Raw genomic sequence first — 13,967 nt, 5'->3', positions numbered from 1 at the left:
ACAACTTGAGCTTTTGCCCAGTTTGAGATCTTCAGAGTTGTTCCTCATGAGTTGTTCCCAACGGATTTATTGCTGCCAATTTCTTAAACTTTACCTTTTGCGCACTTGAAAAGTGGCAGAATTCATAGAATCAAAGAATCACTGAATGTTTTCAACTGGAAGGAACCTTAAAGCTCAACTTGTTCAAACCCCCTGCCATGGGCAGGGACACCTTCCAGGTTGCTCAAATCTCACTCATAAAATTCTGGAAAGAAAAAAATACAGCCTTGACTCAGCTTTGTTTGGCAAGTGAGTGGTATTTTGGGGTTTGGAAAGTCTACATAAGGTGCAGGGTTTAATTCTGAGACTTTGGAAATTTATGTATTTCTGAGCCCTTCTTTGAGGGCACTGGTAAAGCATTATGGCCTTAACTGTGAGTTGAGGCATCTAAAATCTAGTTCTAATCTTGTAACCTTTTGTTAGCAGGTCTATAAGTTTTCTATATAAAGGTGTCCATGATGAGTGATTTCTTAACTTATTTCAGTTTTAACAAAAAATGTTTGCTGAAAACCTACTGTTTTTCGTGGTTGTGTAAACCTTGCACATTAATCTAGAGAAGAATGGCTTGCAAGCTGAAGCACAGGAAGCCAGGGCTTAAACTTATTTGCATCTTCCTTACCAGTGTTAAAAATAGGGACTACTGTTATGAAATGTGCATTTTCTGCAAATCCCATGGTAGAAAAGGCTTATATGTCTGCTTCATATCCATAAAAGTTTTTATGAGTTGATAGACTCATCCCCATTTGTGCTTTGGTGCCCTTTAATGCCACTGAGAAATGGGTTCAGGGATTATTCAGTTTTTCAGATTTTAATTCCCTAAATTCAAAAACACACAAAGGATTTTAGTTATTTGTCTGAGTGGTTGGTCTATGTACATAAAAAGTGCTAGAGCAAGGTCAGGACCAGAAATGTTTCTGTCAGTTGGGTCAGTAGCTTTGTTTCTTCCATGTGTTTAACTCTCTTCTTGGTTAGGCTTTTTTTTTCAATGTTAAAAACATCCTTTGTTTGAATTGTTGTCATTTTGAGTTGTTCACTTTTTGCTCTGACCTGTATTCTTTCTTCTAAAATGCCACTGTATTTTCTGAGAATTACCGTTCTTTCAGGTTACGCCCTGAAGTGAATGAAAGTTCTGGTTTTTGTTGATGGTACCTCATTTACACGTCCTGCTTTCATCCTCATGCTTCAAGTGTATTACATACATCAATCTCTTTCTTTTCTCTTTATTTGATAAAGCAAACATGCATTGTATTTTCTGCAGTGTTGCAAATGTCCTCGTAGTGTTCCTGTTGTTTTCTGTCTCCATGGTCTGACAAGTTTGGCTCCTGGATGTTTAGCAGTCCTCTTGGAAATGTTCTGGAAAGATCTGTGTCCATCTCGACAACATGGCATAGAGAACATTCCTGACAGGGAAAGCAAATTATAGTTAGAGCTGTAAATCCTTGAACTGTGACTATAAATGTCAGGATGCATAAAATGTATGTAGAGATTAATGATACTTAACCGTGTGTGATATGTAGGTTTGGTTCAGTCTTTCATCTTGGTTATCTTTTCCTCCCATTCCAAAATTTCTTCAGGTGGACACAGGATCTCTGAAGCTGAGCAGAAACTCAAATCCCTCAAACTAAGGGATTGAGGGACATTCACAGAATCCTACAATAGTTTGGGTTGAAAGGAAGCTTGAAGCCCATTACATTCCAATCCCCTGCCATGGGCAGGGACACCTTCCATGTCCCAGGCTGCTCCAAGCCCCATCCAGCCTGGCCTGGGACACTGCCAGGGATCCAGGGGCAGCCCCAGCTGCTCTGGGCACCCTGGGCCAGGGCCTGCCCACCCTCCCAGCCAGCAATTCCTAATTGCCAAGAGCCCAAAATCTGTGCCTGCCCTCTGGCAGTGGGAGCCATTGCCTGGCTGCTGTCCCTGCAGGCCTTGTCCCCAGTCCCTGGGCAGCTCTGCTGGAGCCCCTGGAGGCCCTGGCAGGGGCTCTGAGGTGTCCCTGGAGCCTTCTCTGTGCAGCTCAACAGCCCCAGCTGTGCCAGGCTGTCTTTATAGCTGCTGACCAGTGGTCCTGTTTGTTTTTGGTGCTGTCTAGAAGTAGCCCAGAGTCCAGGTGTTTCTGATGTGGAACCCAACAGATCCTGAAATACCAGATACCTGACCTTGTCCTAAGCTCAGATATCTGCATTTATACAGTGCTTTTCGAATCTGTGCAGATAGCAGCCTGGTATGAAGACAAAAATGGCACAGTTTGGGACTATTGACAGCATTTCTTTCCTGGAAGGAAAAGAGACAAGTGTATATGTGTTTGTGTCTCTGAATTTCTAGGACTTTAAAGTTCTCATTATTTGCCATTCTATTCCAGACAGAAAAGCAGTCTTCTTATGGTACCCTGCAAAGCTTTGTGCCCTGGCAGGTTTGCCACAAATATTTAACTCATTTAACTAATTGTGGTTTTACCAATAATTATCTAGGCAGAGCTGTTTGATTGATTTTTCCCAAAATGACCTGGCTTCTCAGTACTCTATAAAAAAATTGGTAATTGCTGAACTCTGACCAGAGGCACGTCTGCTTCTCTGGCAGTAGTTCACATCTGACTCTGAAAATTCACTGCTGAGCATTTGTTTTCCTGCAGCTGTGGTTGTACAAACCTTTACTCAAAGTGATCTGAAAACAGAAATCACCTATCAATGAAACTTGCTGAAACAGTTCTCTCTCTATAGATTAACTCCCCTACCCTCCTGGACCTGGAAGATTGTGGCCCATTAGAATGTGGGTTACCTGTCTTACAGAATTTTGCTCCCTGGGAACAACGATGTTGTCTACTACAGCTTGTGTAGTTGCTTAAACTTTCATCATTCTATTATTAGAAATAATACTGTATTTAATATATATTTAATAAATAATATGTAATACACTTATTCTATTTAGCTTGTGCACAGATGGTTTTGAACCTCTTATTTCCCTAAGTTTTATATTTCTTTTTCCACCTCCCTGCCATGCTCTGAGCCCCCATTTTCTTCACTGTCTTTCTGTTTGCACCTATTCCTTAGGCAGATCTCTGAACAAGATGTGTGGCTCACACTTAGTCTAGCACATTTCCTGTTTGCTTCCTTCATCTCCCCACCATCATCTTCTATGCTGTGAGCCTGAGGAGGAGAGAAAGATGGTATCAGGCAGGTGTGGTGTAGCCCGTACAGATACTTCACCAGAGCCACACGCTTTCTGTCTGCAGTCAAAGAGAAGCACTGCAGACACGAACAGAACCTGAGAGAAAGATCAAACAGCCTTAACGCCCCACAAGAACTAAGTAATTGCAAAAATTCAATCTGTCAGTATCTTGGAGCGAGCACCGAGACATTTTCTTCCACAAATTGTGGTCTGTTAAAGAACTCAAGTCCTTGCATTTATATAAAACCCAAATATATCAATGTTTCCATATGTACCTGTGTGTCCATACCATGAACAGTGTGCCAGGCATGATTGTTGAGTTGTTGTCAAAGATCCTTGGCCATTAATTTGACTTAGATTGGTGTTCTGGGAACCAGATTTCCATGTGGCATTGAGGACTTGGCAGTCAAGTACAGGTGTCACTCCTCTGCCCAAAATCCTCACAGATTGCTATGTTTGGTGCAAGGCAGGTTTTAGGGGCGATCCTTGCTGGGGTAAATATTCATTATAGACCCTATAACAGAGGCTTGGTACAGTGCTGAACCTGAGCCCTCTTTTTTTCCCCTGCCATTTGATGTATTTTGCTAATGAGGTCCAATCCTACAGATGCTCTGCAGGCAATACTGCTATATTTAGCAGAAACAATATGAAACACATAATTTGCCATCAAGTCATTAGGTTACCAAACAAGATTCATGGTAAGCTTTTCAAACACAGAGAAATCCCATTTTCAGAAAGACTTTGAAGCTTTGGATTGATGTAAAGTTCACATGAATTTGACTCTCAAATGTGTTTAGACTCCTTTGAAAACAGCACTTCTCTGCTCAAAGAGTCACCTGCTTTTGAAAATACTGACTCGTGCTTGATTGCTGTTTCAGAAACCAGAGTTTCCAACCAGAACTTGAGGAAAAGAGGATTCTCCAGCTTTTTATTAATCCAGCTCTTTAATTTCTTTATTTTCCACAGTGACTGCCCCATATCTTTGATGAATGCTGCTTTTCATCCCGCAGAACATCTAGATCAGGGAAGAAGCAAAGACATTGCTCTTAAAGCAGCTCCATCTGCCCTTGCCTGTGTTATCTGAGTGGAGATCATCAACTGACATAACACTGTAGCCTTAGAGCAAGCTCTGAGGGTTCATTTGGAGGGAAGGGGATGTTTTATTTAATGTATGGCTCAAGCCTTATAGCTCAGATGCCACTGAGCTGCCTGGAGCAGAGCCAGGTGCACTGGCCGTGATGTTCCCTTCCTCAGCGTTAACTGAAAAAAACCAAACCAAACCAAAAAAAAAAAAAAAAAAAACCAACGAAAAAACCAACAAAACAAAAACCCAACAAAACTCCCCAATGTTGTTGTACTTCTGTGGTGGGGGAGTTACTGCAGTGCAGTTCTGTGTCTGTTCATAGGACTTCCCGTGGTTTTTCATCGAATCATATGATTGACAATGCAGACAGTCTGCAAAGCTCTCGGTCTGTCTCATTTGTACCCTCGTCCCAACCACGAAATCTGACTTCTGCTTTGTCTGGGAGAAGAAAACAAGATAGGGTGATGTGGTGGGGTGATTCACTGGAGCTGATAAGTGGTGTCTGTATTTAAACTGTGCCGTTCAAACCGTAATGTTACCTCTGTCTCTCACGTTTTCAAGGACTTTCTCAGGCTGATTTATTTTAAACTATCTGGGGTTGTCTGTCCATCTGTGGGGTGCAAGAAATGCAAATACTGGCTCCAATGGACCTGTTTATGTCAAGGGAAGGAGTTCAGTAATTTAAATAATGAACATTGTTGTATATTGGATCAAAACAGGGTTTGGTTTGGGAGAGACTTTAAAGCTCATCTCATTCCACACCCGGCCATAAACAGGGACACCTTCCACTGTCCCAGGCTGCTCCAAGCCCCATCCAGCCTGGCCCTGGGCACTGCCAGGGATCCAGGGGCAGCCCCAGCTGCTCTGGGCACCCTGGGCCAGGGCCTGCCCACCCTCCCAGCCAGCAATTCCTAATTGCCAAGAGCCCAAAATCTGTGCCTGCCCTCTGGCACTGGGAGCCATTGCCTGGCTGCTGTCCCTGCAGGCCTTGTCCCCAGTCCCTGTGCAGCTCTCCTGGAGCCCCTGGAGGCCCTGGCAGGGGCTCTGAGGTGTCCCTGGAGCCTTCTCTTGTGCAGCTGAGCAGCCCCAGCTGTGCCAGGCTGGCTCCAGAGCAGAGGGGCTCCGTCTTTCCACATCATCCATCCAAACAAACAGGGCAGTGAAGGAAAAAAAGGGATGATTCATCCCATGCCAAGGTTTTTCCTCTATCATTAAGATTGCCATTTAAGATGCCTTAGCACGGTCTCTCTTTTTAAGTGGTGCTAAAAATCTGGTTCATTGGAGTGTCACCAGCTAGGGTGCCAATGTCTTTCCAGAAGTAAGTTGAACACAACAGCAGCAAGGCAGAAGAAAATAGATTTGTGCACTGCAGGTTTGATGTGCCACTTTGGCAATTTTGTTAACTGTGATAAAGTCCTCACCACTGCTGGCTGGGTTATTTCTGGGAGTGCCCTGAGACCCATGTGGCCTGGTTGCTTCAGTGTCATCTCCTGTGTGTCTGCAGCACACAGCCAGGGCCCAAGGCTCCTGATCACTCATTTGAAGCAGGACATACAGGAGACAAATGGCACAAATATGAATTTAAACATTCCTTGGACTGTTACCTGAAAATCTTGAAAAGCTTTTTGAAAATCTTAAAGCTTTTTGGCACCAATCAAGCTTTTTACATGTTGTTTAAATCCTGCTGTTACAAATTGTTATAAAGTCATTCTCTTAAAGAAGAAACTTTTGATGATTTTGTTTGTTAACAAATTCTGTTTTCAGTGAACACTCTGTTAGTGAAACAGTGTGGGTAGTTTTTTGTCTCAACAGTGGATTGCTGCCATGGTTAATCTTGCAAGTTACTTCATAGAATCATTGAGGTTGGAAAAGCCCTCTAAGATCATTGAGTTCAAACATTAACTCAGCAGGACTGTGTTCACTACTAAACCATATTCCCAAGTGCTGCATCCACACCCCAAAGATGCTGGTGCAGTTCTCTCCATGCTGGACCTCTAGGATTTCTCATTTTAAATGAATGAAGAAAAGAAAACATGGCCAGCACACAGCTGTGGGTCGTTGCAGTCATCTAAAGAATGTGGGTTTGAATTGCTGGCCTGGAATCCTAATTTTTCGTGTCTCATCAGCAATGCATTGAGCTGTCCTGAGCCTGCTGTTCAGGTGGACCCTCAAAAATCCATCACTCGTAATGTTATCTACATTCTTTTTATGTAGACTCAATCAAAACTGTGTATATGTAGTGGCAGTGTGTATTACTGCTCTCCTTAAAAATCTCATTCTCCTTGTCTGCATTTCCAAGACACCCCCACAGGCTGTTCAAAGCACATGTTGAGTGTCAGAGAGTCCAGGCTGACTGCAGTGAGTTACACTCAGCCTTTAATCTGAAATTGATTATTAAATTGCTGTGATACGATTGCAATAAATGGCAACATCGATCAGCCTGAAGAGAGGCTGAATAATAAAATCAATGCATGGCTTATTGCCTGAAAATATGAATGCTACCTGAGCCATTTTATGCTGCCCTTCCAGCTGAGAGATAATGGGATAGTAAGACCTGAGCATCTCAGATGCAGCTGTTGGAATTTCTGATGTAATTTTGCGTACTGTTTTGAGGCTGAAGATGTTTTTTAAGCTGCACAGGAGCCCAAGAATGGTCCCAGGCTACTGCCACAAATGTTTGCAAAGCCAGTAGCTCCATCTGTGACCTGAAGGTGAAAAAGAAGGCTGTGTTTAATTCAATTCAAATTAGAATCTTGAATCACTTTCCCCTCCTTCCCTCCCAGAAGGACTACCATGGGCTGCATCCCTGGTGTGAAGAGTGGCAGCTGTGTAAGACTTTCCTCTGGCTGGAAGTGCTGCCATGGTGTAATCGTGAGGTTGAACCATTCATTCTGCTGATGCAGGGCTGAACAGAATGTGCTCCTGTCTACACTGACCACAAGCCAGGAAGTTTTGGAAGGAAGTGGGGAAGATTACACTGAGGATAAGCAGAGTAGAATGTCAGGGCCTTTTTAAACAAAATAAATACTAATGAAAATATACATGAGGGCTTGGTTGGGGGGGTGGTAGAGCGGGAAGACAGGGACAACTTCAGAACTGGGAGCCGAGTTGGGAAGGGATAGAGAATGTCAGTGAAAAGGAGGATCTCACAAGGCTGGTGAGAAAAGAAAGGTTAGGTGAGCACAAAAGAGAAAAGTATGCTAAAGAGAGAGGATAAGGATGCAGCGGAAGGGAGTTGGCATGGCAGAAGGCTGAGAGATTGGAAGTGAGAGACGGGGGGTGAGTATGGGTCTAAGGTACCTAAGAGTGAAAAAACCAAAGTGATGCAGAAGATTAAGCAGGCTGGTCAAAACAGACTCGGAGAAGAGAGGTTGTAGAGAGGTGGTGGAAAGTGGTTTAGATGCACAGAACGGCTGTGGGAGAGTTCTCTACCACAAACTGCATGTCTGGCACAGGAAATTAAACTTGCTGATGTACCTTTGAGATTTTGGGCTTTGAACTCAACAGGGGTTAGATGCAGAGGAGCCTTTAACAGCCCTACCTTTAGCTGCCTCACTTCCTTGAACGGAGATAATGCAGAATCCTGTAGGTTGGAAAAGCTTCCAAGATCTGAGTTCAGCTGCTCTCCCAGCACTGCCAAGGCCACCACCAACCCATGTCCCCAGGTGCCACGTCCACATATTTCTACAACTTTTCTACAAGTGTACATGTTTTCTGACTCCAAGAGTACAAATAACATGGGAGCATTGAAGTTAAATACCAACCCTGAAAACCAAGTGTCCAAGAAATGCCCCCTCAAAGGAGACTGATCCAGCCAGAATTCTTGTACCCTTAAGGCAAGGAAACAAGACACTGAGCTCAAGAAATAGGATAGGGAATCCCTTCATTATTAATGGGCAAAGAGGCTCCTTGGCCATTGCTGTGCTTGTTCTGATCATGTCACACTGAGGAGTTTATTCTTAGTGTTAGCCACAGCCTTATAAATAATAAAATGGGTCATGTTTTATCTTACCCCAGTGATCATTGTAATGCGGCTTTTGCCTGAGACTCTGCCAAGCTCAGACACAGGCAACATTTAGAAGTGGATAAAGTGAAGAGCACAATGCAAAAGTAGACTCAGCTCTTTCCAAAATACACACTTACCAAGAGTGAACCTGGTGGGTTTGCAGTGTGCACTGCTTTGGGAGGGAAAAAATTAGAAAAATGGGAACTTGAGATTGCAGCATATCTGTCTCTTCTCTCTGGTACTGGGGACAGGACCCAGGGAATGGCTGGAGCTGTTCCAGGAGGTTTAGGCTGGGTATCAGGGAAAGGCTCTTCCCCAGAGGGTGCTGGCACTGCCCAGGCTCCCCAGGGAATGGGCACAGCCCCGAGGCTGCCAGAGCTCCAGGAGCCTTTGGGCAGCACTGCCAGGGATGCTCAGGGTGGGATTGCTGGGGGTCTGTGCAGGGCAGGAGATGGAGTGGGGGGATCCTGGGGAGTCCCTTTCAACTGGGAATATTCTGTGATCCTGTGATACCATAAGCTGTGTTTATGCTTTAAGCCTTTTCAGAGGATTCTCCTGCTAAGGAGCCAAGTACAATTAATGGCAAAATGTTTTTTAAGGGAAAATGCAATAAATATGTTTGTACATGCACAGGCAAGAAGGCTTTTGAGGGGCTGCTAAAAATGAGTTTTCCTTGAGACCTTTGGGTTTTGTAAAGGATTCACGTGTTTAGTGTGTTAACAGGCAAATGGATTGTGACCAACGGTAAAAGGCTCAAATACAATATGCTAATGTAGCATTTAATTCAAAGAAGAAATTATAAATGTTCTCTTTATCCTATAAATATTTTCCTTGGGTTCTAATGGTTTAGTTCCTTCCATTATTTTTTTCACCAAACCTCTTTCTTCAGTGTTTATGTGGGCTGTGTGTTTGTAAGCAGACATGCAAACCTTCCCTCACTGGACTCTGGCTTCTTGTTGCAGAAGTTCCCTGAGCTGAAGTTTAAGTACGTGGAGGAGGAGCAGCCTGAGGAGTTCTTCATCCCCTACGTGTGGTCCCTGGTGTACAACTCTGCCGTGGCCCTGTACTGGAACCCCCGTGACATCCAGCTCTTCACCATGGACTCGGGCTGAGGGACACCCCGGCCAGGCCAGCCCCGCTCCATCCTACAGGAATCGAACCTCTGCACCCCTTCCAACCTGACCCCCTCCAACTGCCCCCCTGACCCCAGAGCCAGTGTCCAGCCCAGCCTCATGCTGGGACAGACTGGTGTGGGGCACTGATGGCTTGTAGGCAACCTTGTGTTTATAGTCCGTAACCTAGAGCTTGTTTGATGAAAATGAGGCCTTACACATGGGGTATGATGTTACTACCAACCACAAACCTGATCGTCCTTTTAACTTAACAGGCTAAATGAGATTGCAGGCTTTGATTTGGAAGCAGTATTTGTATTTTTGGCTCTTTGGAGCGGGCAGCTTCCTTGGGTCAAGCTTTTTACGGTCTCTTGGATGCTGCCGTGGGGTGCTCGTTACCTAATCCTTGTTTCCACTCACAGCCCTTCGTTTCTGTGGCACTGGCTGCAGCCCTTAAATTGCTGTCTACACTGTCATCCGAGGGAACTAAGCAAGCAGCATCTTAATCAGGTTAGCTCCCAGGCAGATTCAAAACACTTGATTTAGATGTTTGTGGGAGGATTTTCAATAGCAAGTCTTCTGTTGTTGTTGTTGTTTGACTGACAAATACTCTCCAGAGGGCAAGAAACACCTGCTTTCGGAGTCAAGTCCCTTACAGACTTGTTTTTCTGTGCTCCTGTACAAAATTGTTCCTGGAAATTGAACGTGTAAGGGGAAAAAAAAGTCCAAAGAAAATAATTACAAGATTGTAAAATAGACCAGTGTCCTGTAAATCCGTGCGTAATGGTGACAGTGTGTTTTGGGGATCCTTGACAAAGCTCTGTGTTGAAAAACCTCCTCTTGGCTTTTAAAGTTTTATGGCAGAAGTATAAATTTATCTGAATGTAGAATACTACTCTCTTTTTTGGTTGTTTTCAAGTGCCCTTTCCTGATATACCTGTTTCAGCAGTGGGAAAAGCAAAAGAAAGTGGTGTGATTTTGAAAGAAATCTCATTTTTCAAAGTGGGGATCGTATTTTGGGGATGCCTGTTGCACACACGTGCACCCACTCTCCTCATCCCACGTGCTGCTGTGTGGGGGACTGTCAGCAGTGCATTGCATGCCAAAACTTTAATTTCAAGGAATTAGTTCTTGAAGATGCGTGGCAACCCTCTGTATTCACTGCCTGCTCCAGCATGTTCTGTTTGTTGACCTGAGGAATCGGGTGCGTTTGCTTTCAGAAAGTCCTTTGAATGGCTTTAAATAGAATTTCTTGCACCGTTTCATCCCTCTGAAGGATGTGCTAAGATTGTACTTTCCTTTTATCTGCTTATTTAGAGACAGAAGTCCATTTGAGTCCTACACAAATGGAAATGCTGGCTTATAAAAAAAAAAAAAAAGGAAGAAAAAAAAGCTTTCCAAATTTATTTAAATATAGCTGCAAAGGAATATATAGAGCCCATGAGCATTTAGGGCTTTGAAATGGCAGAAGCTTTTGAGAAAAGACAATGGTAAGACTGGAGATGCAGTGTTTTCTTAGGCAAATAGGAGAAATTAATGAACCATGACTGAGCTGCACATAAGTTGATCTGTATTTTGGATTTATTCTGTTTTGTTTTGGTCTTTGAGCAAACATCAAAAGGGGATAACTATTCTTGGTTACTGTAGTGATTTGTAATTTTGTCTTTATTAAAAGACTAAGAGTGTTTGTGAGTCAACAGGGCTGCCCAGATTTGGAAAGGTCAGTCTGAAGATGCACTTTTAAACCGTGGATTCTAAAGCTGCTGGGCTGGCTCAATGTTCATCTGTTTTAAACACTCTGGGGTGAGCAGCACCAGAGAGGCCCTGCCAGGGCAGACACTGCTCAGCCAGGTGTCAGACTGCAGAAAACCTGATTTGTCTGTGAAAGGGCTTTTTGCAAGAGAGGAGCAGATAAAGCAGCAGTCTGATAGAAAAGGTCCAGCAGCTGCTGAACCATCATCGGCATCGCACAGAAATTTCTCTCTCGCTGTCCTCCCGTTGTGGTGACACTGAGGTGCAGAGGCTTTGCTCTGATGGTGTAATCCCCTTGTGTGTTTCATGAAATACCCTGCTCCTGGGTCCCAGCTGGTTTGGAACAGCTGGAGTTACCACCTAAAGCCAAAACAGCAGAGCCAGACCAAGATTTAGGCAGAAATTCATGCTGGTGCCATTGGCTCTCCCAAGAGCTGGAGTGTGACGTGGGCCTGGCAGTGTCCTGACATCTGCAGTCTGGTATGGTCACAAATACTCTGTTTTTCCTTCACCTTAGGGATCCTTTTCATTACTTTGTGTGAAAGATTTATTATGCGTAATTACAAAAATAAAAAATTATGAAACAGTAAATACAGGGTGGTGTGTTCTATGTCACGGGTCTTGGCGTGGTCATCAGGCCCAACCTGATGGAGGTTTTATAATGTCCTCCATGATGCGCAATTAAGAAGAGTGTAAATTTATTTGTTGTATAAAGTAAATCAGTGTTCAAGTCAGTGTCTGGTAAAAGAAGGAACATGTCATCTGCAGTGTCCCGTGGAATGTCACCTCTTGCCAGCTCAGCTTTAATGGTCACAGTGGCCATGGCCTGGAGGGGCACTGGGAATGCACAGTCATGGGGGAAAGCAGAGGAGGGACAGGGTTGTCCACACAAGACCAGACCTGATGTGTTCTGCTCCCTCAGATTCCCTTTCCTGTCCATTTCAGCTGATGGTGTCTCTGATTTTGGGGTGTGGGGTGGGTGTTGCACCAGGGCCTTCTCCTGACCACATTCATATTTGGGGTGTCCTAACTGTGGCCTTCCAGTACCTACCTGCATGTACTGACAGGAGAGCTGGAGAGGGACTTTGGGAAGAGGCCTGGAAGGACAGAAAAAGGGGGAATGGCTTCCCAGGGCCAGAGGGCAGGGATAGATGGAATATTAGGAAGGAATTGCTGGCTGGGAGGGTGGGCAGGCCCTGGCCCAGGGTGCCCAGAGCAGCTGGGGCTGCCCCTGGATCCCTGGCAGTGCCCAGGGCCAGGCTGGATGGGGCTTGGAGCAGCCTGGGACAGTGGAAGGTGTCCCTGCACATGGCAGGGGGTGGAACAAGGTGGGTTTTAAGGTCCCTTCCAACCCAGACCATTCTGAGATTCTATTACAATACTCTTGCTCTGAGTGATGATCACTGCTGTCACCGCCTGCCTGAGCTCCCTGAGCAGCTCTGGAGAAGGAAATCCATCACTCCAGGGCTGGGCAGGAGAAGGCAGGTCTGCTCTCAGAGGACCATCCCTTCCAGAAGACCAAACAGGCAGAAAAGTCAGCTGCTGTGTAAGTTGTTGGTGAAGAGGGAGTTGTGGAGCCTCATGCACATGTCCCTGGTGAGGCAGAAACCCTCCTCCCTCAGGCAATGGAGTGAAACTCTGCTCTTGCTGTGAAAGAGGGGGTGAGGGGGGGGCAGCTGGAAGAGATAAATGCACTGGGCATCATTCACTTTGGCAAAAGCAGTCCAAAAACCTGCCAGATTTCTTGGTCTTTCTTGACCCTAATAGCCTAAAACCAAAGAGTATTGGCAAGTTACGGGGGGAAAAAAAAAACCCAAGCTGTTTTGTGCGTGCCACTAGATTGTTGATCTACCAGTTAAACAGGAAAGGAAGAAGCAAACAACTCCCCTCCCTTCTTTGGAAACTCTAAAGATTTTGTACAACCTTTTCTACTGGTTTTATCATTGCATATGTTGTCTAATTCAGCCAAGTAAAGGTCAAATCTCATATTTAGTCAGCCCCAGGCTCTCTTGTAATTGATTGGGCTTGGTCTGAAAAAACTCCACCCTCTGTGCTGGAAGAGCAGGAGTTTTCTAATGCATTTCACTTCCTAGAATCACCTGACCACTGCAAATCCTTTCCCCTTTCTACCCATTCCTCCTTTGGCCACCTTACCTAAAAATGTGTACCGTTGGTACTGGCATTACTATAAAACTCTGCATCCCAGCTGCTTTTGTGCTGGATTCATTGTTAATTTTGGGATTCGAGGGAGTTATTATTACCATATTTATTGTCTGTTATTGCTAACAGCTAGCAGTGTTGAAGGTGACAGCTGCACACCTGAGAGCAAAACACAACAGCCTCGTCCTGAGCCCCTGGGTTCTGAAGCCTCAGCTCCAGACAGGTCCTGGCAGCAGCCGTGGTGGCTGCGAGCTCTGGGTGTGCTGCAGGTGTCCCTGGAGACTGAATCCCAGATGCCACAAGGTTGGCGGTGGAGGTTAGGCTGGATGGGGCTGGGAATTACTCTGGGCTTGGCCAGAAGGCTGAGTTTTTAACTCTTAGGAGTTGCTCATTGATGGTGCCTTTGCAACAGGCCACTCATGACCCCCAGATGTGTGTGACAGGTTCGGGGAAAGGATCACAAGGCTGGGAGCTTCCCTGTTCTTTTCACTTTCAGGGAAGGAGCCTGTTGGCAGGACATCCCTGGGCTGCTGTGACATCACCAGGGAGTGCTCCAGGCCATCCTCCTGCATGAGACATCAGCATGCGTCACCAACACTGCCTGATAACAGCTCTGCCAGCTGAAGATAATGGTATTTCACAGACAAAA

The 13,967-nt window shown here is 45.0% G+C and overlaps 1 protein-coding gene across 11 annotated transcripts in view; it reads left to right on the top strand.

The window, feature by feature from the left end:
- DYM (dymeclin) overlaps window positions 1–11,749 on the top strand; it is a 209,547-nt gene extending 197,798 nt beyond the window's left edge. For all 11 annotated transcript variants that reach the window (XM_054652442.2, XM_054652441.2, XM_077171383.1 and 8 more), the window contains one exon: window positions 9,257–11,749. In XM_054652442.2, the coding sequence (XP_054508417.2) occupies window positions 9,257–9,406 (150 nt within the window). In that variant the 3' untranslated portion in view covers window positions 9,407–11,749. The remainder of the gene's footprint in view (window positions 1–9,256) is intronic.
- Window positions 11,750–13,967: the final 2,218 nt, after the last annotated feature.

This window comes from Agelaius phoeniceus, chromosome Z (genome assembly GCF_051311805.1).
Source record: "Agelaius phoeniceus isolate bAgePho1 chromosome Z, bAgePho1.hap1, whole genome shotgun sequence".
Lineage (NCBI taxonomy): Eukaryota > Metazoa > Chordata > Aves > Passeriformes > Icteridae > Agelaius > Agelaius phoeniceus.
Note: the sequence above shows the minus strand (reverse complement) of the source record. Positions and strands in the feature narration are given on the sequence as shown.